At 41.8% G+C, this 26791-nt stretch overlaps 2 protein-coding genes across 2 annotated transcripts in view; both read right to left on the bottom strand.

Annotated features, from left to right (window-relative positions):
- The window catches only part of LOC119406430 (zinc finger protein OZF-like), a 102169-nt gene extending 95359 nt beyond the window's left edge, over window positions 1–6810 (bottom strand). The window contains exon 1 of the mRNA XM_049420096.1: window positions 6160–6810. Within this exon, the coding sequence (XP_049276053.1) occupies window positions 6160–6697 (538 nt within the window). The 5' untranslated portion in view covers window positions 6698–6810. The remainder of the gene's footprint in view (window positions 1–6159) is intronic.
- LOC119406429 (zinc finger protein OZF-like) overlaps window positions 2963–26791 on the bottom strand; it is a 54795-nt gene continuing 30966 nt past the window's right edge. The window contains exon 3 of the mRNA XM_037673175.1: window positions 2963–4068. The gene's annotated coding sequence lies outside the window, so the exon portion shown is untranslated. The remainder of the gene's footprint in view (window positions 4069–26791) is intronic.

Genomic DNA, 26791 nt, shown 5'->3' with positions numbered 1-26791 from the left:
CCGCCGGCAGCATCATGGCGGATGGACGATCTGTCGCCGAGCATCTCAATGGCGAATAATTTACCGGGATGTGCGTGTGGTGGCAGAAAGCATGTCTCCAATGAAAACACGGGTCTTGCGATGCGGCCACACGGCTCTGGTTACGAGAAATGATCGAGTTTCTAGCGGAATTTCGTGGCAATCCTAGGCAAGCTCCGTTTCCTTATGTGCTGGCACTCGCGAAAACTTCGTTGAAGCTGAAATACCCAGAAAAAGTATTCGTTGTGACGAGACATTTTTCGCATTGTTTTCTATTGGCGGCTGACGGGGAATCGAAAATTATTCGTTGTGGCGGAAATTTCGTTGTAGCGGTATTCGTTATAGCGGGATCCGACTGTAGATGCGAGTAGATAATCACGCACCCCTGATGAATTTGCCAAAGATCTGCCTGTTATTTTCCTTCTCAGTCGACTGCATTAACCAAATGTTTTATGCACAAACATTCAATTGTTGTCCGAAGCAAATGTATCACCAGACTATAAGTGTATGAGCTTTTCTTGTATCTAAATGTGGCTAACCCTCGCTTGGGCACTCTGTGCAGGCACTTATGTTTTCAAAATGTGTTCATTCGCACAATGGCAAAGCCGGGGGTTCAAGACTGTTTTGACGTTACAGCTTATCCCTTGGTATCTCATAGCTAGAGACTCAATAAAATGGATTAAAAGACAAACATAAATGAAGGTGGAAAAATGCAATTGAAAAGACATATCACATCAATGTTATATATAGACATACGAATCAAGCAAATAATGTGCCTAAAAACAGAGCATTAAAACCACACTTTCATGACAACCTTACAGAACATATGTACACAAAATATGTCTGCTGAAATTAAATGACTGCATCATACCTGAATATCGTAACATAAAAGAGTGCAATATCATCCTTTGCTGACCTGCCAGTGGAACACATAAGCATAAATGCAATGTTAAATTGCATTGTGAAGCAGCAGCACACTAGAACATATCTATAACAATAAAATACCATGGGTTATCCTTTTTCATAGCAACCCTAAACACCTACCACTCAAAGCAACTCAAGGTAAGCCAATCAACAATGGATACAGCCTCTGTCTGTCTGAAACAGTGTATGCATTTCAATACTTATTGCACATTCTGCTCAACACTCATGAGAACAAAAGGAATGCCAGTGCGTCAATGAGAAAGGAATGTACATTATGTGCCATCAATTGTGTGTGAATGTGAACTAAAATAATTCTGTTCCATAATTGTGAAGTTTTGCTTAATGAGAAACAATGATAGTAAGAACTCTGAGCTAAGGAAAATGAAAGTGTATTTTAATAGAAACTCATTATGCCAAACGACAAGCTACAAGATTATGCAGGGCACCGTGTGTGCCACGTATGGTTGTAATAGGAGTGAAGACACAAACAAGGTACACAGACACTTTAACACAGAGCCTACTAAAATTGTTGAGTGATGAGGCAAGTGAGCAGAACACGTGTGTGAATGTGTGGCAATTATTAAACAAGCAACAAGTGACATGAATAAATACATAAATAAATAAATAGACACTAAATGGAATGAATGCTAGAATAGCAAAATATGTAAAATGTCCAGTTCAAGGGATGAAGCTAACAAATGTGAAGTAATATGCAATACAAAGGGACACTGTACTTGAAGCTCGATAAAAAAAAATGTTTCCTTTTGGATGCAAAAAAAATTCTATCTTTGCAAAGTACCTCCAGCCCCATAGAATAATTGCAACACCCTTTGCACAGCATAAAAAAAAAAAATGCAATGTCACACTTTGCTCACATGCCAGTGGAATTGGCAAGGATAGATGGAATGTTAAAAAAAAATTCTATCTTTGCAAAGTACCTCCAGCCCCATAGAATAATTGCAACACCCTTTGCACAGCATGACAAAAAAAAAAAATACAATGTCACACTTTGCACACATGCCAGTGGAATTGGCAAGGATAGATGGAATGTTAAATGACACTGAGAAGCAGAAGTACACTTGATCATATTCAGCATATTAAATCAACACAAGTTCTCTTTTTTTTTGTAGCTACCTTAAAAGGCCCCTAAACCACCCAGAGATCGCAATTTAGTTGTGGTGTGACAGTTGTGCACGACTGTACAACGAAGACGTAGCCATGAGAAGTTTTCGAAACGACGCTGTAATAGCGTAGTTACCTGTATTTGATGATCGAAACGCTGCGATCGCTCATTCCACTCTTTCCTTCGCTACTCTTCGCTCGTCTACTGGTCTCTTCTCCCAAAGCCGCTTTGCCCTCCTCGCTGAGTGCCCCTCCCAAGCTCACATGACATGCCATCATCGCTGACAAACTCTTCGAAACAGTGGGCACTTCTGGTTGCCGCGACTCTGCAAAGTCCGTGCTTCTCAGCTAACCGCTGTTGTTGCCAGGCCGGCCTGCGCTCCTACGAATCTTGGCAGTATGGACCCTGTGTTGCGCGCACGCCTTCAAAGTATCGCCAACATGATGGACCCGTACGGTGACACATGTCGCATCTTTTCGTTTTTCCAGTTGGCACTTTTGCAGCCAAGCACCGCACACTGATGCATGAAAGCTATCGCTAAACAATGTCGGATTCAGTCCGTGCAGCTTATGAGACCGCTAGGCGTGACTGTGCTGTCACGCTAGCGATTTGGCAGTTGCGTTATGGGTTGCAGTTGCCGATTCGCAAGCGTGCACACGCGGGCAACACGACGAAGAACAGCAAGGAGCACGGGCAGCTGCTTGGTGACTCACTGGAAGTCATGGGTTCTTGTTCGACCAATCGCAGTATCGCCTGCATACCGCATCACAGATTCAATATGTTTGTCACTAGGGGGGCCAGAAACGCCCGGAGAGGAGAACGGATTGTTTCTTGGAAATTGTGGCGCGCCCACGGCTTGTATCGCTGCCATGTGTGACATTGTTTATCGTGATGGCATTCTGAACACGCTGGGTGTGTTTATTTGAAATGTATGAAAAAATATCGGAGGTGGTTTAGGGGCCCTTTAAATATCACATTCTAAGCAACTCAAGGCAAGCTGATAAACAGAAAAAAAAAACCACTATCTTTTGACTAGTATTCCAAACAAAAAAGGCGCACATATTTGAATACTTCTTGCACATTGATTTTTCAAACTAGGGTGTCAGTGTGCTAACAGCAATTTCGGCCAGATACTAATTTTTCCACACAGGTCTGATGAGAGCAACAAGGATGAGACATGGTATTAACCAAAAAAGAAAGTGTAGTTTAAAGAAGCTCATTATGTCCAATGATGAGCTAGAAGGGTATGCAGGGCCCTGCGTTTGTCACGTCTGGTTGCATCAGGAATGATGGCGCATTTAGAGTTCTAGGTAACATTGTAGTCTTGGAAACAACTAGTATGAATTGCAGGCACAAACAAGGCACACCAACAGATTGGCCCATAGTCCAATAAAACTAGTGAGTGATGAAGCAAATGTACAGAATATATGTGGGAAAAAATAAACAAGCAAGCAGGGAAATAAATACAGTCTGGAATACAGAAAGTTTTTGATATGCTCGCTAAGTTCCACATGGCTTCATAGACAACAAACAACACACTTGACCAATTTCCCAAGCTGACTAGATTTACCCGAATCTTGGAAGAGATACAATGATTTAAAGATGTCGCTATACAACTCTTACATGAGAGGTTTCGTAATGCACTTGAAAGAGAAAATATTGCATGTTCCCTTAAACTCCCTGTCGATATGCTCTCTATGACAACACACAGCCTAAGTGCTACAATGTTGCCGACACTGAAAGAGGGGACCATGACAACGAACATGGCCTCAACTGTCGCTACTACTGATTGGTATGCTGTGGCACGAAAGTCCGTTTCATGGCAGGCCGTGTCAACAGGCTGCAGAAACTCTGGATAAAACTCTGGCTGCCGTTCTGACTGCAGCTTTTACTCAAGCTGAGCAGGCAGAGTGCGGAGGGTTTGTGGAGAATGCACTTGCAATGTTTTCAGCTGCCGAACAGTTTGGTTGGGGTTTAAGGAGCTGCAAAGGCAACCGCTGCACCTGCGTGAAAAAGTCCAGTCAGGACCTGTTATGCATGCGAAAAACTGTGGCACTGGTATTAAATGAAAGAAAACAAGAATATGCACAAACCATTCAACATCACTCAACTCGTGCACAGCACATATGAGTACTGCTATTTCAATAAAAGCAGTGTGTTGAACCAACCCACACTGCAAACAATGACAAAGTTCACATTAGCAACCGTGCTGCGCCAGTCAAATTATTTGAGAGGCGCTGCAAATGCTGATGTGGACCTACCAACCTGGCGATCCCGAAATTTGGGAGATTCGTAAAGCAGGAGCGAGTGGGGGTGGCGAAAAAAGAAAACTGGCATGCGTGTTTGCTTATCATTTCTCAGGGCTGCAGAAATGTCATAAACAGCTCTGAATGATTGCCAGTAATTTTTTTAGACGTCAGCAATCATGCCCGTAATCGTAATTATATGGCGTGAGCACGTTAAGGAACAAAATGTGCTATGTCCAGTGACCGCTAGTACCGATCAACCCTTCTAAATATTGGTACGTTTTTCCGCATGGCACCGGTGTGCTGCGGCAAAAGTGGCTTAAAAAGCATTCTGCACTCGATAGAACATGACCAGGAAATTTTAGAACTGCTGTCTCTCTTTTCTTTTGCGGTGTGGTTAGGGTTGTTTATCTAGAGATTTATGGACACATATATATCCGCACAATCTGGAGGGTTGCTCAAAACATGGGAGCACACCAGCGGCATGTTCTTAACTTTGTTTACGTGGAACTTCCGTGTTGGTTTTCAAATGTCGATGTAGAGCAGCACTGCAACCAGAAGGAAAAGAAGGTTTTCGGGCAGCAAACAAAGAGCACGCCTACACCTTTTCTGAGCGCCTGGAATGGATTAGATGACGCCTAAACTGCAGGTAACCAACACAGCTTCCATTTCTTGCTACGATAAGCGCTACTGAGAAAATTTTGAGGCTGTTCAGGCATTTTGGCACAGTGTGGCACAATTTTAACAAATTTCACTGCTTTGGATCAACATGGCACAAAAATGAGGAATTGTATCAAATCGGCGCAATTGGCACAGCTGTTGCACCCCTGGTTAAGTAATGAAAACTACACTTTACGGTTACCGAGTTAGATGGCAATTCACAGTGGCCCTCCTAAACTCAGCACAATTCGTTAACACAGCATTGTGACCGAGAAGGCCATTGTAGTTTTCTGCCATGTTCAGAAAGAAAAAAACAGTACCTAGGTTTCACAAAATACTACCAGAATATGCAACCTTTTTGTTTTCTTGGTAACTGTGAAATATGTCTTTTTAAGTATGATGGTATGATTACACCATATCAGTATATCTTTGTATGAGTGATGTATATACAAATGTTGACATGAATGGATGTACACCTTGACCTTTACATTGATTCTCAAAAAGCCTGTGCTCGTATTTTGCACGAGTTCTTTCATTATGCCATTTATTGTTTGCCCTTCCTGCAAACATCCAAAATGAGTATTGCCACCATGTCCTAAATATAAAAAATACATAAATATACTCATCTTTGGGTTCATTCAAGCTATGAGGCATTTGAATGGTTCGCAAAACAAATGCAGGAGTGGGCTCACGAAAAAAAAAAGCCTTATCATTCGTTTGACTTTTTAATTGATATGCAATACCATGAATAAAAGCAAACAAATTAAGGTGGACAAACAACAAAAGTACTGCCGGCATAGCTCAATATGTAGATAATAATAATTAGAAAATCATAGTTTCGATCCTCGCTGGTAGTGCATTCTTTTTTTTACCAACTTCAGGAGGCACAGGGTTTGATTCCCAGTGCTTATGGCCGCTCACCAGTTGTTCTGATGGGATGAGTGTTACTTAAATGTGGTACATGGGTGTGAGGATACTTGCATCTCAAGAAGGTGGCCTCTCCTTTGCACTCTCTTCTACCACTCTCCTTTCTTTTCATGAATTCATACCACTTTCCCTTGTGAGTTGCCAAACTAAGTAACTTTCCAAATCTCAATCTACTCTTTCACTGTCGCCTCTAATCAACAAGCTCTGCCCTTCCGGGCACACCTCCCCTCTTTAAGGAACGCTGTGGACCACTTACTTTTTATGGCTTCTTATTTGCATGATGACGACACACGTGGTCCACGAGCTGGTGTTTCTGTGAAAAGGACGCAATGCAGTGGTCACAGGAAAAGGGACACTCTCTGGTGTGGATGCGCATGTGCCTAATGAGGTTACACTTCTGCGAAAATGATGCACTGCAACAGTCACAGGAAAAGGGACGCTTCCCAGTGTGGATGCGCATGTGGCACACAAGGTTACTTTTAGACGAAAAAGATGCACTGCAGTGGTCACAGCAAAAGGGACGCTCTCCTGTGTGGGTGCGAATGTGCATTTTAAGATGAGCGTTCTCAGAGAATGCAGCTGGACACAGGTCGCACTGGAAGCGACGCTCGCCCGTATGTTTGCAAAGGTGTCTTTGCATGTGTCCCTTTTGCTTGGTTAGATAGCTGCACTGACGACAGGAATGCAGTCCGCCTTGTACGGACACAAGTAAATGGTACTGCTCATGGGATGCTGAAGACAAGGAACCTGCGAAGCCAAAGGGAGAACAGAAAGGCAATGAAAACCATGTGATATACATTGTCTACAACTGCACAACAGCACCAGGCAATGAAAAGTTGCTACACTTGTAAATGAAGTACACAATCACCTTTGTCTATAAAAACTATGTGTAACTGCAGCAGTAACTGTGCAACGACAACACGTTTTGCAAAAGTTTTCATATCTCTGTGCTCTACCTAATAAATGCAAAAACCTCCAGTGAATGCATAGGAATGTGATTTAGGTGTAGTCCTTATACCTAAAAAGCCAAATTTCTTCGTAATACGCTAATAGCTTAGGCACCAGCCAAGTGAAGTATTTATTGTACTTTCTTTTTTCGCATGCAGCAGTATTCCTAAAATGTTTCGCATGTAGCAGTATTCCTAAAAAAGCACCTCATAATACAACACATGAAGCATAAGAAATAAAACATGAGCGAACGAAGTTAATATGTAACAAACTGCGAAATATGAAAACATAATATCTGGGGTTTAACATCCCAAAACCACGATATGATTATGACAGACGCCGTAGTGGAGGGCTCTGGAAATTCCGACTACCTCGGGTTCTTTAACGTGCACCTAAATCTAAGTAGACGGGGATCAAACATTTTCCCCTCCATCGAAAATGCAGCCGCGACGGCCAGGATTCGATCCCACGACCTTCGGTTCAGCAATCGAGTGCCATAACTACTAGACCACCGTGGCGGGGCGAAATATGAAAATAGGAAAATAAAACATTTACAAGGGATAGAATGATATCACAGTTTTTGGTGGTCAGAGATACAGGCACATTTATGTGGATTGGACAAAAAATTGTTTCTCTGTGTGTACTAGCACAGTTTACACATTTCCCATTAATGTCTCTATCCCAGGGTGTCTACCTAATTGACATTTCTAAATTCCCTAACTTTTCCAGGTTTTCCCCGAGTGCTTTTGCTAAAATTCCATGAGTGAAACAGAACAGTGTTTTATGTCAAGATGGGTAGACACCGTGTTGCTAGATGATGTAGCTCTTTAGTATACACGTTAAAAAATAAAAATGACTTAATCCCATTTGAAGAGTACGGAGTACAGTGAAACCTCAATATAGCGAAGTTGGTAAAAGCGGCAATTTACTTCGCTATATTGAAACTTCGTTAAACTGAAATTCGACCTTTCATGGAAGGCATAGTTACCAAAGCATTCATTTTACACTGAAAATGGCACAAGAATGCTCAACCAATACGGCAACCTGAAAAAACTTTATTTTTTCGTGACAAAAATCAATTTTGTTGAGCCTGAGGTGTAGCAATCACAATTAGATGCCTTGCCAGAGTGTCACGTGTAAAGACGAAACAAATGCTGGTTCAACGCACTGTACAACTGCGATTATTCTGCTGCCACGGCTTCATGTTGCCTAGCCGCCTATCATGTTGCCCAGCCGAACCATTTGCTCTTCACGAATGCGCAACATCGAAAACTGTCGCACGTCAGAGAAACAGTCACAGTTTCATCGCGAGGGCGAAATAATAAATCCGATAGCAAGAAAGAGGAATTTTATATGAATATAGGCTAGCAGCTCCATCATCCAATCAGATAGGGCGGGGAGGGGCAAAGGCTGATGCCACTGCCTCAGCAGTGCATTTTATGGGGGTCACGCATATTTACAACAGCCCAGAGGGGATGATGGCGGCGCCTAAAAGGCCTTTGTTGGAAATGTGCAAAGGGAAGCACGAAAGGGTAAAGCGAGGAGGAGAGAGGTAGAGAGCGGGGACAAGATTCTCCTTACCCTATTTGGGCAGTGGTAGGCAAAGCAACCTGACAAAGGGGGAAAACTCAACAGGCAGCCTGACAAAGGAGGTGGATGACAGGCACAGAAGGGAAGGGTTAGGACCTGGCACGGGCTTTGGAGGAGAGGGAGGGGGGGGGGGCGAACGCACCTACCCGCACAAAGAAGATGGTCGGCTCATTTTACCTCTGCTTGAGATCCGTTCGTCGGCAGTGCTCGCGCGCTTTCACTCGCACATAAAGTATACGACGTGCGGGGTGATGTAATCGCGATTTGGACTTCATATGGAAGATCATGGCAAAGACGAAAAATTCGCCTTGAGTGTCCATATAATTGTTATTGAAAAAAAAAGGCAAAATAGCTGCGGGACAAGATTGCATGAAGGCACTGCAACAGCCTGAATTACACCACATCCAATTATGGTGGCCACGTTTCTGTTTTCCGACATCGCGCGCCAAATCGAGCAAGTGGGACCAGTGCCGGTGTTGCGAATTTCGGTCGCCGCTACGCTTTGGCTCCGAAGAGTCTTGTAATTCGGCTTTGTAGCAAAACACCCCATAAGCAGTGGTGTGGCTGGTAATTGCAGGCTGCAGCTCCAAAAATTATCGGTCGACTGCCCAAAACATGTTTTAGCAGTGCCCTCACCGAAAAAAAAAAAAAAAAAAAGCTTTCACTTGCTGTAAATGCATCTGTTAGTAACGCTCGCTCTCGCCTGGAAATTTATTCTATTCTTCACGGAGTCCTAAAGAGCATCTTTCAAGATCGGCATCAGAGCGCGTGAGCTCGCCGATAAGCGTGCCAACAAGCGTGGTCTTTTTTCTCGCCGATCGGGATGGCTTGCATGATACCGGCCTTGTCAACGACATCCGCATCCTGAACGACTGCGATCACTTGCAAGATAACTCAAGCTCGTTACATCTACTGCTACCGCCTCTACAACTAATCATGCTTGTTACTTGATATCTGCGCCGATAGCAAAACACCATATCAGGCATTAGAGCACAGAACGCGCGACAAAGAATACAGCACTACACCACCGTGTAGTCACAGCACACCATGGCAACACTGCGTGATACTACGTGCCGTGGTTCATGGTTCCCGCATGCCACGCATTAGCCGCATTCTCTCCCACTCCACCGCTCCGAATTCGAGGAGAGCATCGAGATGTGCCCTTTCCCCGCAGCGGTGTTGGAATTTGAAAAATGCGTTCACAAAATCTCTAGCCAGCGTTATCGCGACTTTCGTTCCCTTTCAATAAAGTTACTGTGGATTTTCCCTGATGGGAGCACAATTTCCTCGAGAATTTCCACACTATCCAAAACCACTGAGAATTCCCGGCTTTCCCGGTCGGTAGACACCCTTCTCTATCCTGGTTCAATGAAAGCATGATGATACAATCCAATACAAAGTAACCTATTCATCATACAATGTTTCAGACATTTACACGACCACACACACCACTACATATTCCACTTTATCACAATGCCCAACTAATCATACTAAATGAAGACTATCACTATATATACATTGATGCACACTTATAAGGACATCTTGATACACCAGAATGGTCAAAGTACATCGGACATATTACAAAACAATCCAATCAACTCTACGTACTACTTGCATTTTAGGCATCACCTAAGAGGAAAGGTAAAGGGAAGAACCAATGATCGAATTAAGAATGGTGTAACATTTGATGATGGAAGACAATAGTGAAAAATTTAAGTGATCTTATATGCTTTTTGCTCAGCAAGTGGCACTACGAAAAAAATAAATCAAGTTTGTCAATATTATTTGAAGCTTTTGTTAATCTGAAAGCACCACACAGATATGCGCAAACGTTTTAGAGGGCGAAATTCAGATTGCCGCTGTACACTTTCTTTAATATCATTTACATATTGCAGTGTAAAATCAAAGTGTCGCTACCAAGCGTTGCGATTACTTAGATTAAAAACATTTCTCTCGGCACATACAGAGGTGCAATGATGTGCATTAATAAATAGCTAACCTGAACCAATGCTTTGTAAGACAGGCAATATTTCTTTACACCAATTATTGAAACATGTAATGCAATGAAATCCATTTCATTCTTCTCTATTTCAATGACTAAGAGTACAGAAACTGAATAGTCTACTTCACTCCTTTCAATATAACCAATCCTTAGCAGCAGTCCATATAGACATGGGCACACCACCATCACAACATCATGGTAATAGTGTAAGCTGCAATATAAGCATAAAATGGTTCATCATTTCTAAGAAGAGGCTGGTGCAATGCATTTCTAGCAACATCCAAACCATAAGACTTCTTCGCTTCTCCATAGAAGGGATGGACACATCTGCAACAGCAAAGAGACCACTGTTAAAGCCAGCACAAACAACACAGTACCCTCAAACATGCTTTTACCCTTGGCATCCACTAGGCTTGATCGTTGGAAATTCCTTATTTACATTTTTCAGTATTGTAACTGAGTGACTAGTTTTTCAGTACTAATTTGATGTACCTACTTACATTTTTTTTAAAAAAGACAAGCCACATAGGTAAATACAAATTTGAGCACTTGAATTTGGAGGAAAATATCGAATTGAACATCTGTGGCAGTACGATGCAGCAGCATATAGAATGCCAATGCCAAGTGAACCAAACCAACACGCTGGGTATTCGTTTTTCCCATTTTAGCACACCATGTGTGGGTAGACTATGTGTGGGGGAGATGCTGTGGATAAATGAAGGTGGGTGCACTAACTGAGATGCCAGGACATCGAATGTGAACACAGTTTCTTTTACATTTCTCGGGACTTTTAGGAGATGTCTTTCTCGAAACTTAGCAATAATGAACTGTTGTGTTTGGAAGAGAACACACATGCGAGAATTCAACCAGTGAATAAATACAATTTATGCACCATGCTTTCGTACAAGGGTGCCTCTCTCCCTTATGGGCCCATGGAACGAGTTTCCAGAGTTGTTACTAGGGTTTCACACTAAAAGAAGGAGCGATGAGCAAAAACCTTGAAAAACAAAAATGTAAAATGTATATGCATTGATGTGATCAATGACTATAGCCAACTGTAATGTGGCTGTAAAAGGGCGTAAAATCTTGCACACAAAATGTGTGTAAAATAAGTGAATATAATAACAGTATGATAATGACAAAAGTTGTGATGTGAATACCGAACATGTACTTTTAAAAAGCATATATTATGACCATGGATACTAAGAGTGTTTGCGTAAAAACAGCAATCACCGTGAAAGAAATTATTTCCTATGTTAGCGTGTAAAATTAATCTAGCTTTCGCGTGATTGTAGTGGAGATGGCATGAGCAGTCATGATAAAGTACATAAGCAAAAAGAAAGGAGGCACACAGTATCACAGTAAATCAAGGACGACAAACATATCTAGTGGCTTTACATCAAGTGGCCCTACCGAGGTAGGCCCTGACAACCCACCAATAACACTAAAATACATGTTACCCTTACCCTCAGCTTTGAGGGCTGGACTGCGACAGGTTTAAAAAGTGTAATAGCTCTTTAAAGGAAAACATGCGGCTGTCTAATAAAAAAGAAAGTGATAGGCGAAGCGGGATGTGTCTCTCGAAAACATCGGGGAAGTTGCATTTCCACTCTGTCTCCGTTTGTGGGCATTGCGTAAGAACATGTAAAACAGACAGGTTCCCTCCACATCTATCACATGTAGGTATGCCAGGGCCGGTTAAGAGATGGGAATGTGCGACGTAGGTGTGTCCTATTCGGAGTCAGCACGAACCACAACTTCATTGTATATCATGGCAACAGAAAGCTAGATTTTTTTTATTGGAGGTTGAACAGTATTGAGCTTGTTGCTGTTTTCAATATCTCATTTCCTTTGCCACTTCTGACACTGAATGTGGCGGACAAGCGCTTTCAGATGTTGGTATGGCACACTAATCTCACCAAGGATGCTTCTTTGTGCAGCTACTGCTGCACAAGCATCTGCTTTCTCATTTCAGTCAATGTCCAACGTGACCCGGCACCCAGCAAACTAATATTTGAAGCGCTTCAATATGCCGTAATTAAACTCTTTTTGAGATCATTAAGGGCTGCATTTTCATGTGGTTTCACATTGTGCGATGTATGCACAACGCTCAACGAATCTGTTAATACGACTGCTTTCTTTATCTTTCCCCCAACAATGTATTTTATGGCAGTTTAATTGTATATGCCTCTGTGGCAAAAATACTAATGAGTTTTTGTGAACAAGCAAAATCTGGCCCAATGACAGCTTCAGCTACCAAGTGTACTGTTGAAAGGCGTAAACAGGGGAGGGGTTAGAATTTTCCCAACTTTTAGCTCATCCACTCGTAACCAGTATCTCTAGGCTTACTAAGATGGATTAGGCTACGCTACATTGAGGCTATGCCGCAAAACCAAAACTAGAAAAGCCTACTTAAATATTACTTAAATGTTGTAACACAGAAGCAGGAATTAAGTTATGGTTCCCACAAACACAGCGTAAAACTAGAACATTCATGACATCTTTTCAGTAGATTTGTACATAAAATGTGCTTCCTAAATAAATACTAGTATTTGAAATATTTAAAAAAAAAACGTACTTTGACCCATTCTGCCCCTGAGACTATAGAAGTTAAGGCGAATGAATGCTAGACAAGTGCAATATAATGCAGTACAAGGAATGAAGTTGACAACTGTGAAGCAACATGCAATACAAAGATGCAGTATATTTGAAGCTGGGTAAAAAAGTTTCTGTTTGGATGTGGAAAAAAATCAATCTTTGTACACTAACTACAGCTATGTAGAATAATTCCTTCTTCTCTGCATAGCATAATATTTAAAAAATGCAATTTCACACATTGCTCACAAGCAATTCAAATTGGTAAGGATAGAGTTAAATGGCATCACGAAGTACCAGCAGGTGTGACCAAAATCAACGTAACAACACGCGAGTTCTCTTTTTTTCATAGCAACCTTAAATATCTAACATTCTCAGTAGCTGAAGGCAAGCTAATAAAAAGTAAATGCTCTATCTTATGACTACCATTCTAAATAGAAAAGGCACACAACACATATTTAAACACTGCTTGCACTAATTGGGTGACACTGGTTAAGCACAACTTCGGCCAGATACTCAGATGTTCTGCTCAGCACTCATGAGGACAAAATGAAGTCCACCATTTGAATGAATAAGGAATCTACATTACGTGCCAGCCGTTCCTTGTGAATCACAACTAAAATAATAATCTTTCACTAAGACAACTGAGAAGTTGTAGTTTAAGTATGACTATGATGTGAGACAATATGAACCAAACTATAGTTTAACAGAAGGTCATTATGTTAAATGATGAGCTAGAAGAGTATGCAGGGTACTGTGTTTGTCATGTCTGGTTCCCTCAGGAATAAAGCAACAATAAGAGTTCTAGTTAAAATTCCAGTCCTGGAAACAACTAATACGCATTGCAAACACAATCAAGATACGCGACCGCTCACCCATAGCCAAATAAAACAGATGAGTGAAGAAGCAAATTTCCAGTATATGTCTTAAACAAGCAGATAAGGACATTAATAATTAAATAGACATAAAAACAACTTCAGAAAGTCTTTGATGTGCATGCTAAGTTCCACATGGCTTCATTCACAGCAAACAACAAACATGCCCATGTTCCCAAACCGACAAGATTTACGTGAATCCTGGCAGAGATACATTGATTTAAACATGTCCTTATACAGTGCTTGCACGAGAGAAATTTCGTAATGCAGTTCAAAAAGAAAATATTGCGACGCTCCCTTAGACTCCTAGTCGATATGCTACGGCAACACACAAAGTGCTACAATGTTACCAAGTCAAAAAGGGACTGTGACAATAAACACAGCCTCAACTGTGGCCACTGTTTTCAGGTACACTGTGGTAGTAATGTCCATAGCAGCATGCTTTCACGACAGGATGTGCCATGCATGCTGTACAAACTTTGGATATGGCTTTGGCTTTAGTCTTTACTTGAGCTTTTACTGAAGATGACCATGCAGTGTGGGGAGGCCTTGTGGGAATGCACTTGCAATGTTTGAAGCTGCCAAACTGTCTAGAGGCGGTTTAAGAACTTGCAGAGGCACCACTGCACCTGCGTGAAAAGACCAACTAGGCGTGTTCTATACATGCCAAAAATCTATTGCACTACTACTAAATGAAAGTAGCAGAAAAGGCACAGGTAATCAATTCCAGCAGCTGCCCAACATTTTAAATCTCCTGTGTCAAAATAGCCATCACTAAAACACACTTGCCCCTGAAATAGACAAGCGCACTGCCATAGCGCACTTAGCGCTGCAGTATGTGTAAATAAAAATAAAAAGAAGCAAAGTTATTGTCTTTAAATAATGGTGTACAACTATTTGAAATTTTGGAGAGAAATTGCATAAACAGTGCTATTAAATAAAATGTGCTTCTTGGCTAATTAATGCATGAATAAATTAAATATTTGATTACTTATATAATTAAACATTTGATTTTGGAGACCAAATGTTAGGTATCTGATTTTGGAGCCTGCTCTCCCATACTAGACACCTGAAGGTTTCCTCGAGGCAATTATAAACGGGTTAGGCAATGAAAACTGCACTTCTCAGTTAGCAAATTAAATTACGATATCATGGTGGCTGTCTCAAACAGAGCGCAATTTGTTAACATGGCAATGTGGGCGAGAAGGCCATTCCAGTTTTCTGTCATGTTCAGCGAGAAAAAAAATAACTATTTAGGTTTCACTAAATACTATTAAAATCTGTACCCTTTTTCTTTGGTAACTCCTGAATATGTCTGCATAAGTATGATGGTATTATTGTACCTTTAAATATGATATGTATGCATGAGCGATGCATATCTAAGTGTTCACATTTATGGATGGAAGTTTCACATGTATGAATGTACATCTTGACCTTTACATTGATTCTAAAAAAGTCTGTGCTAGTATTTTGCGTGAGTTCTTTCTTTTTTATGCCATTTATTGTTTGCCCTTCCTGCAAACATCTGGAATGAGTATTGCCAGTATGTTCTAAATATAAAAATATATAAATATACTAGTCTTTGGGTTCATTCAAGCTACGAGACATTTGAGTAGTTTGCAAGGCAAATGTGGGAGTGGGCTCGCAAATAAAATTCCTCATTATTCATTAATTGTAGTTTTTAATTGATATGCACTATTATGACAAAGGCAAACAAATCGAGGTGGACAAACAACAAAAGCACTGCCAACATAGCTCAATATGGAGATCATCGGGCACGTAATTAAAAAATTGTGGTTTTGATCTCTAGCAGTTTTTTTTTTCTTCCACCAGCTTTGGGAGGCACAGGGTTTGATTCCCAGTGCCTGTGGCCGCTCACCAGTTTTTCTGATGGAGCGAGTGTTACCCAAAAGTGGTGCACAGTTGTGTGGCTACTCATATCTCAAGAAGGCAGCCTCTCCTTTGTGCTCTCTTCTACCACGGCCCTTTCCTCCTACAAATTTATGCCATTATCCCTCGTGAATTGCCAATCTAAGTTACTTTCCAAATCTCAATCTACTCTCTCACTGTCACCTCTAATCAAGAAGCTCTCCCCATCCTGGCACACCTCCCCCTCTTTGAAGGAAGGCTGTAGACCACTCACTTTTTATGGCTTCTTGTTTGCATGAAGACTGGACACATGATCCAGGAGTTGCTGTTTCCGTGAAAAGGATGCATTGCAGTGGCCACAGGAAAAGGGACGCTCTCCTGTGTGGGTGCGCATGTGGTCAACGAGGTGCTGTTTCTGCGAGAATGACGCATTGCAGTGATCACAGGAGAATGGACGCTCTCCTGTGTGGGTGCGCATGTGGGCAACGAGGTTCTGTTTTTGCGAGAATGATGCATTGCAGTGGTCACAGGAAAAGGGACGCTCTCCTGTGTGGGTGCGCATGTGGACAACGAGGTGGTGTTTCTGCAAAAAGGATGCATTGCAGTGGTCACAGGAGAAGGGACGCTCTCCTGTGTGGGTGCGCATGTGGGCAACGAGGTTCCGTTTTTGCGAGAATGACGCATTGCAGTGGTCACAGGAGAAGGGACGCTCTCCTGTGTGGGTGCGAATGTGCTCTGCGAGATGGGTGTTCCGAAAGAATGCAGCTGGACACAGGTGGCACTGGAAGGGACGCTCGCCCGTGTGTTTGCGAAGGTGTCTTTGCATGTGTGACTTGAACTTGGTGACATAGGTGCACTGACGGCAGGAATGCTGTCCATCTTGTACAGACGCGAGTGAATGGTACTGCTCACGGGATGTGCAAGACAAGGAACCTGCAAAGCCACAGGGAGAAGAGAAAGGCAATACAGACCACGTGACACAGATAGTCTGCAAGTGGACTACAATGCCAGGCAATAAAGAAAGGTTGCTGCACTTGTAAATGAAGTACACGATCACCTTCGTCTATACGAAGAACATGTTACTGCAGTAGTAGTGTGCAATGACACAACAAGTTTTACAAAAGCTCCCTTCTCTCTGTATGTAAATACTCCATCTAATACATGGAAAAACATTCAGTGAATGCACAGGGATGTGATTTAGATGTAATTCTGATACTATACCTAAACAGCCAAATTTCTTATATTGGCCACCGGCCCAGTGCAGTATTTATTGTACTTTCTTTCTTTCCCACAAGAGTACCCATAAAATGCTGCACAGCAACTGAACAACTTCAGAATTCAACACATGAAGCATAAGAAATAAAATATGAGCGAACGAAGTTAATAAACTTCAATACTGAAGGAAGGAAAACTATACATTTACAGGGGATAGCACGATATCACAGTTTTTGGTAGTCAGAAATACCGGCACATTTATGTGGACTGCAGAAAAAATATTTTCTCTGTGTGTACTTGCACAGTTTACCATTGCCCATTAATGTTTCAATCCTACTTCAATGAGAGCATAATGATGCAATAAAATATAAAGTAACCTATGCACCATATGATGTTTCAGACACTTACACGACCCCACATTTGAGTACAGTATCCTACATTATCTCAATGTATAACCAAATTACAGTAAAATCTCGTTAGTTCAGACTTCACGGGACCGGGAAAAATGTCCAAATTAACCAAATGCCAAACTATCGAAAGTATTGTGAGACCACGTTTAAGCCGAAAGACTCTTCTTTATTCCTCCTCGAGCCTGAGCCCCGCTACTCAGATCCAAGTGGTGATGATGAGTATTTACAGGTGAGATGATGAAGCATGCAAATAATGCTCACACTAATTTCCCCGTGCGCTGAAGCGGCCAGCCTGGCCGCGACTTAGACTGGGGACAGACGTCGAAAAGACAGAGATAGTTCATGCGAAACGTGGACTATCTCTGAACCACGGCAGCGACGGTTTGGACGAAACCTCAACGGGAGTAACACGATAGTTTACAGGCGATGTTTGTTCATTAACTATGTAGGGTCCAAGGAATCGCGATTGAAACTTTTCACACAATCCAGGGAAACCAGTAGGCGTCCAAAGGAGCACTTCGTCGCCAGGACGGAAAGACACGTCATGATGAGAGCTGTCATACCGCTGCTTGCAATTGTGTTGACTGGCTTCTGTACTGAGCCGAGCAAGTTGCCGACAATTTTGAAGTCTCGAGACGAACTGTTCCAGCATAGTTGTATAATTGTCGGTTGGAGTGCACAGGAATGAAGCGTCGATCGTGAATGTCGCCGAACGGCCGTAAACGAGGTATTACGGTGAGTATCCAGTAGTGCGTTGGACGGCGGTATTATGAGCAAACGTCACAAATGGTAAGATTGTGTCCCAGTTGTCATGAGCGGGCCCAATATACATGAATATCATATCAATTAGTGTGTGGTGGAATCGCTCTGTTATCCATTGGTTTGAGGGTGGTATGCTGATGTTGTCTTGTGAACTGTGCCGCAAGTTTTAAGCATTTTTTCAATTAGTGTAGACAGAAAAGTCTTGCCGCGATCGCTCATAAAGGACGCGGGGTGCACCATGACGCAAGACAATGGCTCCGAGAAAGAAGGTGGCCACGTCAGAGGCAGAACTAGAGCGTAGAGGAGCGGTCTCTGCGTACCGTGTGAGATGGTCAACCGCTGTCACAATCCATCGATATCCTGTGGACGTTATGGGAAGAGGTCCGACTAGGTCCATTCCAACAATGGCAAAAGGTTCCTCGGGACATGGTATTGGCTGTAACAAGCCAGCAGGAGGTGAAGTCGACCGCTTGGGCCGTTGACATAGCACGCAAGAAGAGACGTACTTTGCAATCGAAGTGGAGGGACCAGGCCAGAAGAAGCGGCTCCTAATGCGGCTGTATGTTTTATGGAATCCCTCAATATAGTGAAGTTGGTAAAACCAGCAATTTGAAGCAGCAAACCTGAAAAAACTTTATTTTTCGTGACAAAAATCAATTTTGTTGAGCCTGAGGTGCAGCAATCACAATTAGATGCCTTGCCAGAGTGTCACGTGCAAAGACGAAACAAATGCTGGTTCAACGCACTGTACAACTGCGATTATTCTGCTGCCACGGCTTCACGTTGCCCAGCCGCCTATGCTATCATGTTGCCCAGCCGAACCATTTGCTCTTCACGAATGCGCAACATCGAAAACTGTTACACGTCAGAGAAACAGTCACAGTTTCATCGCGAGGGTGAAATAATAAATCCGATAGCAAGAAAGAGAAATTTTATATGAATATAGGCTAGCAGCTCGATCATCCAATCAGATAGGGGGGGGACAAAGGTTGATGCCACTGCCTCAGCAGTGCATTTTATGGGGGTCACGCATATTTACAACAGCCCAGAGGGCACTATGGCGGCGCCTAAAAGGCCTTTGTTGGAAATGTGCATAGGGAAGCAGGAAAGGGTGGAGCGAGGAGGAGAGAGGTAGAAAGCGGGGACAAGATTCTCCTTACCCTATTTGGGCAGTGGTAGGCAAAGCAACCTGACAAAGGGGGCGAACTCAACAGGCAGCCTGACAAAGGAGGTGGATGACAGGCATAGAAGAGAGGGGTTGGGACCTGGCACAGGCTTTGGGGAAGGAGGGGGGGGTGCAAATGCCCCTACCCGCACAAAGAAGATGGTCGGCTCATTTTACCTCTACTTGAGATCCGTTCGTCGGCAGTGCTCGCGCGCTTTCACTCGCACATAAAGTATACGACATGCGGGGTGATGTAATCGCGATTTGGACTTCATATGGAAGATCATGGCGAAGACGAAAAATTCGCCTTGAGTGTCTATATAACTGTTATCGCAAAAAAAAAAGGCAAATAGCTGCGGTATAAGACTGCATGAAGGCACTGCAACAGCCTGAATTACACCACATCCAATTATGGTGGCCACGTTTCTGTTTTCCAACATCGCGCGCCAAATCGAGCAAGTGGGACAGTGCCGGTGTTGCGAATTTCGGTCGCCACTACGCTTTGGCTCCAAAAAGTCTTGTAATTCGGCTTTGTAGCAAAACATCCACATAAGCAGTGGTGTGGCTGGTAATTGCGAGGTGCAGCTCCAAAAATTATCGGTCGACTGCCCAAAACATGTTCTAGCAGTGCCCTCACCGAAAAAAAAAAAAAAAAAAATAGCTTTCACTTGCTGTAAATGCATTTGTTAGTAACGCTCGCTCTCACCTGGAAATTTATTCTATTCTTCACAGAGTCCTAAAGAGCATCTTTCAAGATCGGCATCAGAGCGAGTGAGCTCTCCGATAAGCGTGCCAACAAGCGTGGTCTTTTTTCTCGTCGATCGGGATGGCTTGTAAGATACCAGCCTTGTCAACGACATCCGCATCCTGAACGATTGCGATCGCTTGCAAGATAACTCAAGCTCGTTACATCTACTGCTACCGCCTCTACAACTAACCGTGCTTGGTACTTGATATCTGCGCCGATAACAAAACAGCATATCAGGCATTAGAGCACAGAACACGCGTCAAAGAATACAGCACTACACCACCGTGTAGTCACAGCACACCCTGGCAACATTGCGTGATACTATGTGCCGTGGTTCATGGTTCCCACATGCCACGCATTAGCCGCATTCTCGCCCACTCCACCGCTCCGAAGCAGAGGAGAGCATCGAGATGTGCCCTTTCCCCGCAGCGGTGTTGGAATTTGAAAAATGCGTTCACAAAATCTCTAGCCAGCGTTATCGCGACTTTCGTTCCCTTTCAATAAAGTTACTGTGGATTTTCCATGATGGGAGCACAATTCCCTTGAGAATTTCCACACTATTCAAAATCACTGAGAATTCCCGGTTTCCCGGTCGGTAGACACCCTTCTCTATCCTGGTTCAATGAAAGCATGATGATACAATCGAATACAAAGTAACCTATTCATCATACAATGTTTCAGACATCTACACGACCACACACACCACTACATATTCCACTTTATCACAATGCCCAACTAATCACACTAAATGAAGACGATCACTATATATACATTGATGCACACTTATAAGGACATCTTGATACACAAGAATGGTCAAAGTACATCGGATATATTACAAAACAATCCAATCAACTCTACGTACTACTTGCATTTTAGGCATCACCTAAGAGGAAAGGTAAAGGGAAGAACCAATGATCGAATTAGGAATGGTGTAACATTTGATGATGGAAGAGAATAGCGAAAAATTTAAGTGATCTTATATGCTTTTTGCTAAGCAAGCGGCACTACGAAAAAAATAAATGAAGTTTGTTTGTCGATATTATTTGAAGCTTTTGTTGATCTGAAAGCACCACACAGATATGCGCAAACGTTTTAGAGGGCGAAATTCAGATTGCCGCTGTACACTTTCTTAATATCATTTACATATTGCAGTGTAAAATCAAAGTGTCGCTACCAAGCGTTGCGATTACTTAGTTTAAAAACATTTCTCTCGGCACATACAGAGGTGCAATGATGTGCATTAATAAATAGCTAACCTGAACCAATGCTTTGTAAGACAGGCAATATTTCTTTACACCAATTATTGAAACATACAATGCGATGAAATCCATTTCATTCTTCTCTATTTCAATTGGCTAAGAGTACAGAAACTGAATAGTCTACTGCACTCATTTCAATATAACCAATCCTTAGCAGCAGTCCATATAGACATGGGCACACCACCATCACAATATCATGGTAATAGTGTAAGCTGCAATATAAGCATAAAATGGTTCATCATTTCTAAGAAGAGGCTGGTGCAATGCATTTCTAGCAACATCCAAACCATAAGACTTCTTCGCTTCTCCACAGAAGGGATGGACACATCTGCAACAGCAAAGAGACCACTGTTAAAGCCAGCACAAACAACACAGTACCCTCAAACATGCTTTTACCCTTGGCATCCACTAGGCTTGATCGTTGGAAATTCCTTATTTACATTTTTCAGTATTGTAACTGAGTGACTAGTTTTTCAGTACTAATTTGATGTACCTACTTACATTTTTTTTAAAAGGACAAGCCACATAGGTCAATACAAATTTGAGCACTTGAATTTGGAGGAAAATATCGAATTGAACATCTGTGGCAGTACGATGCAGCAGCATATAGAATGCCAATGCCAAGTGAACCAAACCAACACGCTGGGTATTCGTTTTTCCCATTTTAGCACACCATGTGTGGGTAGACTATGTGTGGGGGAGATGCTGTGGCTACATGACGATGGGTGCACTAACTATAGATGCCAGGACATTGAATGTGAACACAGTTTCTTTTACATTTCTCGGGACTTTTAGGAGGTGTCTTCCTCGAAACTTAGCAATAATGAACTGCTGCATTTGGAAGAGAACACACATGCGAGAATTCAACCAGGGAGTAAATACAATTTATGCACCATGCTTTCGTACAACGGTGCCCCTCTTCCTTACGGACACATGGAACGAGTTTCCAGAGTTGTTACTAGGGTTTCCACATTAAAAGAAGGAGTGATGCGCAAAAACCTTGAAAAACAAAAATGTAAAATGTACATGCATTGATGTGATCAGTGACTATAGCCAACTGTATATGATCTGGCTATAGTCACTGATCACTGATGTGATCAGTGACTATAGCCAACTGTAAAAAGGCATAAAATCCTGCACACAAAATGTGTGTAAAATAAGTAAAAATAATAAAATTATAATAATGACAAAATTTCTGATATGAATGTCAAACATGTACTTTTAAAAAGCATATATTATGACCATGGATACTAAGAGTGTTTGCGTAAAAACAGCAATCACCGTGAAAGAAATTATTTCCTATGTTAGCGTGTAAAATTAATCTAGCTTTCACGTGATTGTAGTGGAGATGTCATGAGCAGTGAGGATAAAGTACATAAGCAAAAAGAAAGGAGGCACACAGTATCACAGTAAATCAAGGACGACAAACATATCTAGTGGCTTTACATCAAGTGGGTCTACCGAGGTAGGCACTGACAACCCACCAATAGCCCTAAAATACATGCTAGCCTAACCCTCAGCTTTGAGGGCCGGACTGCAACAGGTTTAAAAAAGTGTAATAGCTTTTTAAAGGAAAACATACGGCTGTCTGATAAAAAAGAAAGTGATAGGCGAAGCGGGATGTGTCTCTCGAAAACATCGGGGAAGTTGCATTTTCACTGTGTCTCCGTTTGTGGGCATTGCGTAAGAACATGTAAAACAGACAGGTTCCCTCCACATCTATCACATGTAGGTATGCCAGGGCCGGTTAAGGGATGGGAATGTGCGACGTAGGTGTGTCCTATTCGGAGTCAGCACGAACCACAACTTCATTGTATATCATGGCAACAGAAAGCTAGATTTTTTTTATCGGAGGTTGAACAGTATTGAGCTTGTTGCTGTTTTCAATATCTCATTTCCTTGGCCACTTCTGACACTGAATGTGGCGGACAAGCGCTTTCAGATGTTGGTATGGCACACTAATCTCACCAGGGATGCTTCTTTGTGCAGCTATTGCTGCACAAGCATGTGCTTTCTCTTTTCAGTCAATGCCAACGTGACCCGGCACCCAGCAAACTAATATTTGAAGCACTTCAATATGCCATAATTAAATTCTTTTTAAGATCATTAAGGGCTGCATTTTTATGTGGTTTGCCATTGTGCAATGTATGCACAATGCTCAACAAGTCTTAATACGACTGCTTTCTTAATCTTTCGCCCAACAATGTATTTTATGGCAGTTAAAATTGTATATGCCTCTGTGGCAAAAATACTAATATGCGTGTTGAGTTTTTGTGAAGAAGCAAAATCAGGCCCAATGACAGCTTCAGCTACCAAGTGTACTGTAGGAAGGCGTAAACAGGGGAAGGGTTAGAATTTCCCCAACTTGGAGCTCATCCACTCGTAACCAGTATCTCTAGGCTACGCTACATTGAGGGTATGCCGCAAAACCAAAACTAGAAAAGCCTACTTAAAATATTACTTAAATGTTGCAACACAGAAACGGGAATTAAGTTATGGTTCCCACAAACACAGCGTGAAAAACTAGAACATTCGTGACATCCTTTCAGTAGATTTGTACATAAATTGTGCTTCCTAATATAAATACTGGCTTTCCAAATATTAAAAAAAACGTACTTTGACCCATTCTGCCCCTGAGACTATAGAAGTTAAGGCGAATGAATGCTAGACAAGTGCAATATAATGCAGTACAAGGAATGAAGTTGACAACTGTGAAGCAACATGCAATACAAAGATGCAGTATATTTGAAGCTGGGTAAAAAAGTTTCTGTTTGGATGTGGAAAAAAATCAATCTTTGTACACTAACTACAGCTATGTAGAATAATTCCTTCTTCTCTGCATAGCATAATATTTAAAAAATGCAATTTCACACATTGCTCACAAGCAATTCAAATTGGTAAGGATAGAGTTAAATGGCATCACGAAGTACCAGCAGGTGTGACCAAAATCAACATAACAACACGCGAGTTCTCTTTTTTTCATAGCAACCTTAAATATCTAACATTCTCAGTAGCTGAAGGCAAGCTCATAAAAATGTAAATGCTCTATCTATGACTACCATTCTAAATAGAAAAGGCACACAACACATATTTTTAAACACTGCTTGCACTAATTGGGTGACACTGGTTAAGCACAACTTCGGCCAGATACTCAGATGTTCTGCTCAGCACTCATGAGGACAAAATGAAGTCCACCATTTGAATGAATAAGGAATCTACTTTACATGCCAGCCGTTCCTTGTGAATCACAACTAAAATAATAATCTTTCACTAAGACAACTGAGAAGTTGTAGTTCAAATATGACTATGATGAGAGACAATATGAACCAAACTATAGTTTAACAGAAGGTCATTATGTTAAATGATGAGTGAGAAGAGTATGCAGGGTACTGTGTTCGTCATGTCTGGTTCCCTCAGGAATAAAGCAACAATATGAGTTCTAGTTAAAATTCCATTCCTGGAAACAACTAATACGCATTGCAAACACGATCAAGATACAGCGACCGCTCACCCATAGCCAAATAAAACAGATGAGTGAAGAAGCAAATTTCCAGTATATGTCTTAAACAAGCAGATAAGGACATTAATAATTAAATAGACATAAAAACAACTTCAGAAAGTCTTTGATGTGCATGCTAAGTTCCACATGGCTTCATTCACAGCAAACAACAAACATGCCCATGTTCCCAAACCGACAAGATTTACGTGAATCCTGGCAGAGATACATTGATTTTAACATGTCCTTATACAGTGCTTGCACGTGAGAAATTTTGTAATGCAGTTCAAAAAGAAAATATTGCGAGCTCCCTTAGACTCCTAGTCGATATGCTACGGCAACACACAAAGTGCTACAATGTTACCAAGTCAAAAAGGGACTGTGACAATAAACACAGCCTCAACTGTGGCCACTGTTTTCAGGTACACTGTGGTAGTAATGTCCATAGCAGCATGCTTTCACGACAGGATGTGCCATGCATGCTGTACAAACTTTGGATATGGCTTTGGCCTTAGTCTTTACTTGAGCTTTTACTGAAGATGACCATGCAGTGATGGGGAGGCCTTGTGGGAATGCACTGGCAATGTTTGAAGGTGCCAAACTGTCTGGAGGCGGTTTAAGAACTTGCAGAGGCACCACTGCACCTGCGTGAAAAGACCAACTAGGCGTGTTCTATCCATGCCAAAAAATCTATTGCACTACTACTAAATGAAAGTAGCAGAAAAGGCACAGGTAATCAATTCCAGCAGCTGCCCAACATTTTAAATCTCCTGTGTCAAAATAGCCATCACTAAACACACTTGCCCCTGAAATAGACAAGCGCACTGCCATAGCGCACTTAGCGCTGCAGTATGTGTAAATAAAATAAAAAGAAGCAAAGTTATTGTCTTAAAATAAGGTGTACAACTATTTGAAATTTTGGAGAGAAATTGCATAAACAGTGCTATTAAATAAAATGTGCTGCTTGGCTAATTAATGCATGAATAAATTAAATATTTGATTACTTATATAATTAAACATTTGATTTTGGAGACCAAATGTTAGGTATCTGATTTTGGAGCCTGCTCTCCCATACTAGACACCTGAAGGTTTCCTCGAGGCAATTATAAACGGGTTAGGCAATGAAAACTGCACTTCTCAGTTAGCAAATTAAATTACGATATCATGGTGGCTGTCTCAAACAGAGCGCAATTTGTTAACATGGCAATGTGGGCGAGAAGACCATTCCAGTTTTCTGTCATGTTCAGCGAGAAAAAAAATAACTATTTAGGTTTCACTAAATACTATTAAATCTGTACCCTTTTCTTTGGTAACTCCTGAATATGTCTGCTATAAGTATGATGGTATTATTGTACCTTTATAATATGATATTATGCATGAGACGATGCATATCTAAGTGTTCACATTTATGGATGGAAGTTTCACATGTATGAATGTACATCTTGACCTTTACATTGATTCTCAAAAAGTCTGTGCTAGTATTTTGCGTGAGTTTCTTCTTTTTATGCCATTTATTGTTTGCCCTTCCTGCAAACATCTGGAATGAGTATTGCCAGTATGTTCTAAATATCAAAATATATAAATATACTAGTCTTTGGGTTCATTCAAGCTACGAGACATTGAGTAGTTTGCAAGGCAAATGTGGGAGTGGGCTCGCAAATAAAATTCCTCATTATTCATTAATTGTAGTTTTTAATTGATATGCACTATTATGACAAAGGCAAACAAATCGAGGTGGACAAACAATAAAAGCACTGCCAACATAGCTCAATATGGTAGATCATCGGACACGTAATTAAAAAATTGTGGTTTTGATCCCTACCGGCGCAGTTTTTTTTTCTTCCACCAGCTTTGGGAGGCACAGGGTTTGATTCCCAGTGCCTGTGGCCGCTCACCAGTTTTTCTGATGGAGCGAGTGTTACCCAAAAGTGGTGCACAGTTGTGTGGCTACTCATATCT

The sequence above is a fragment of the Rhipicephalus sanguineus genome, chromosome 10 (assembly GCF_013339695.2).
Source record: "Rhipicephalus sanguineus isolate Rsan-2018 chromosome 10, BIME_Rsan_1.4, whole genome shotgun sequence".
Taxonomy (NCBI): Eukaryota; Metazoa; Arthropoda; class Arachnida; order Ixodida; family Ixodidae; genus Rhipicephalus; species Rhipicephalus sanguineus.
Note: the sequence above shows the minus strand (reverse complement) of the source record. Positions and strands in the feature narration are given on the sequence as shown.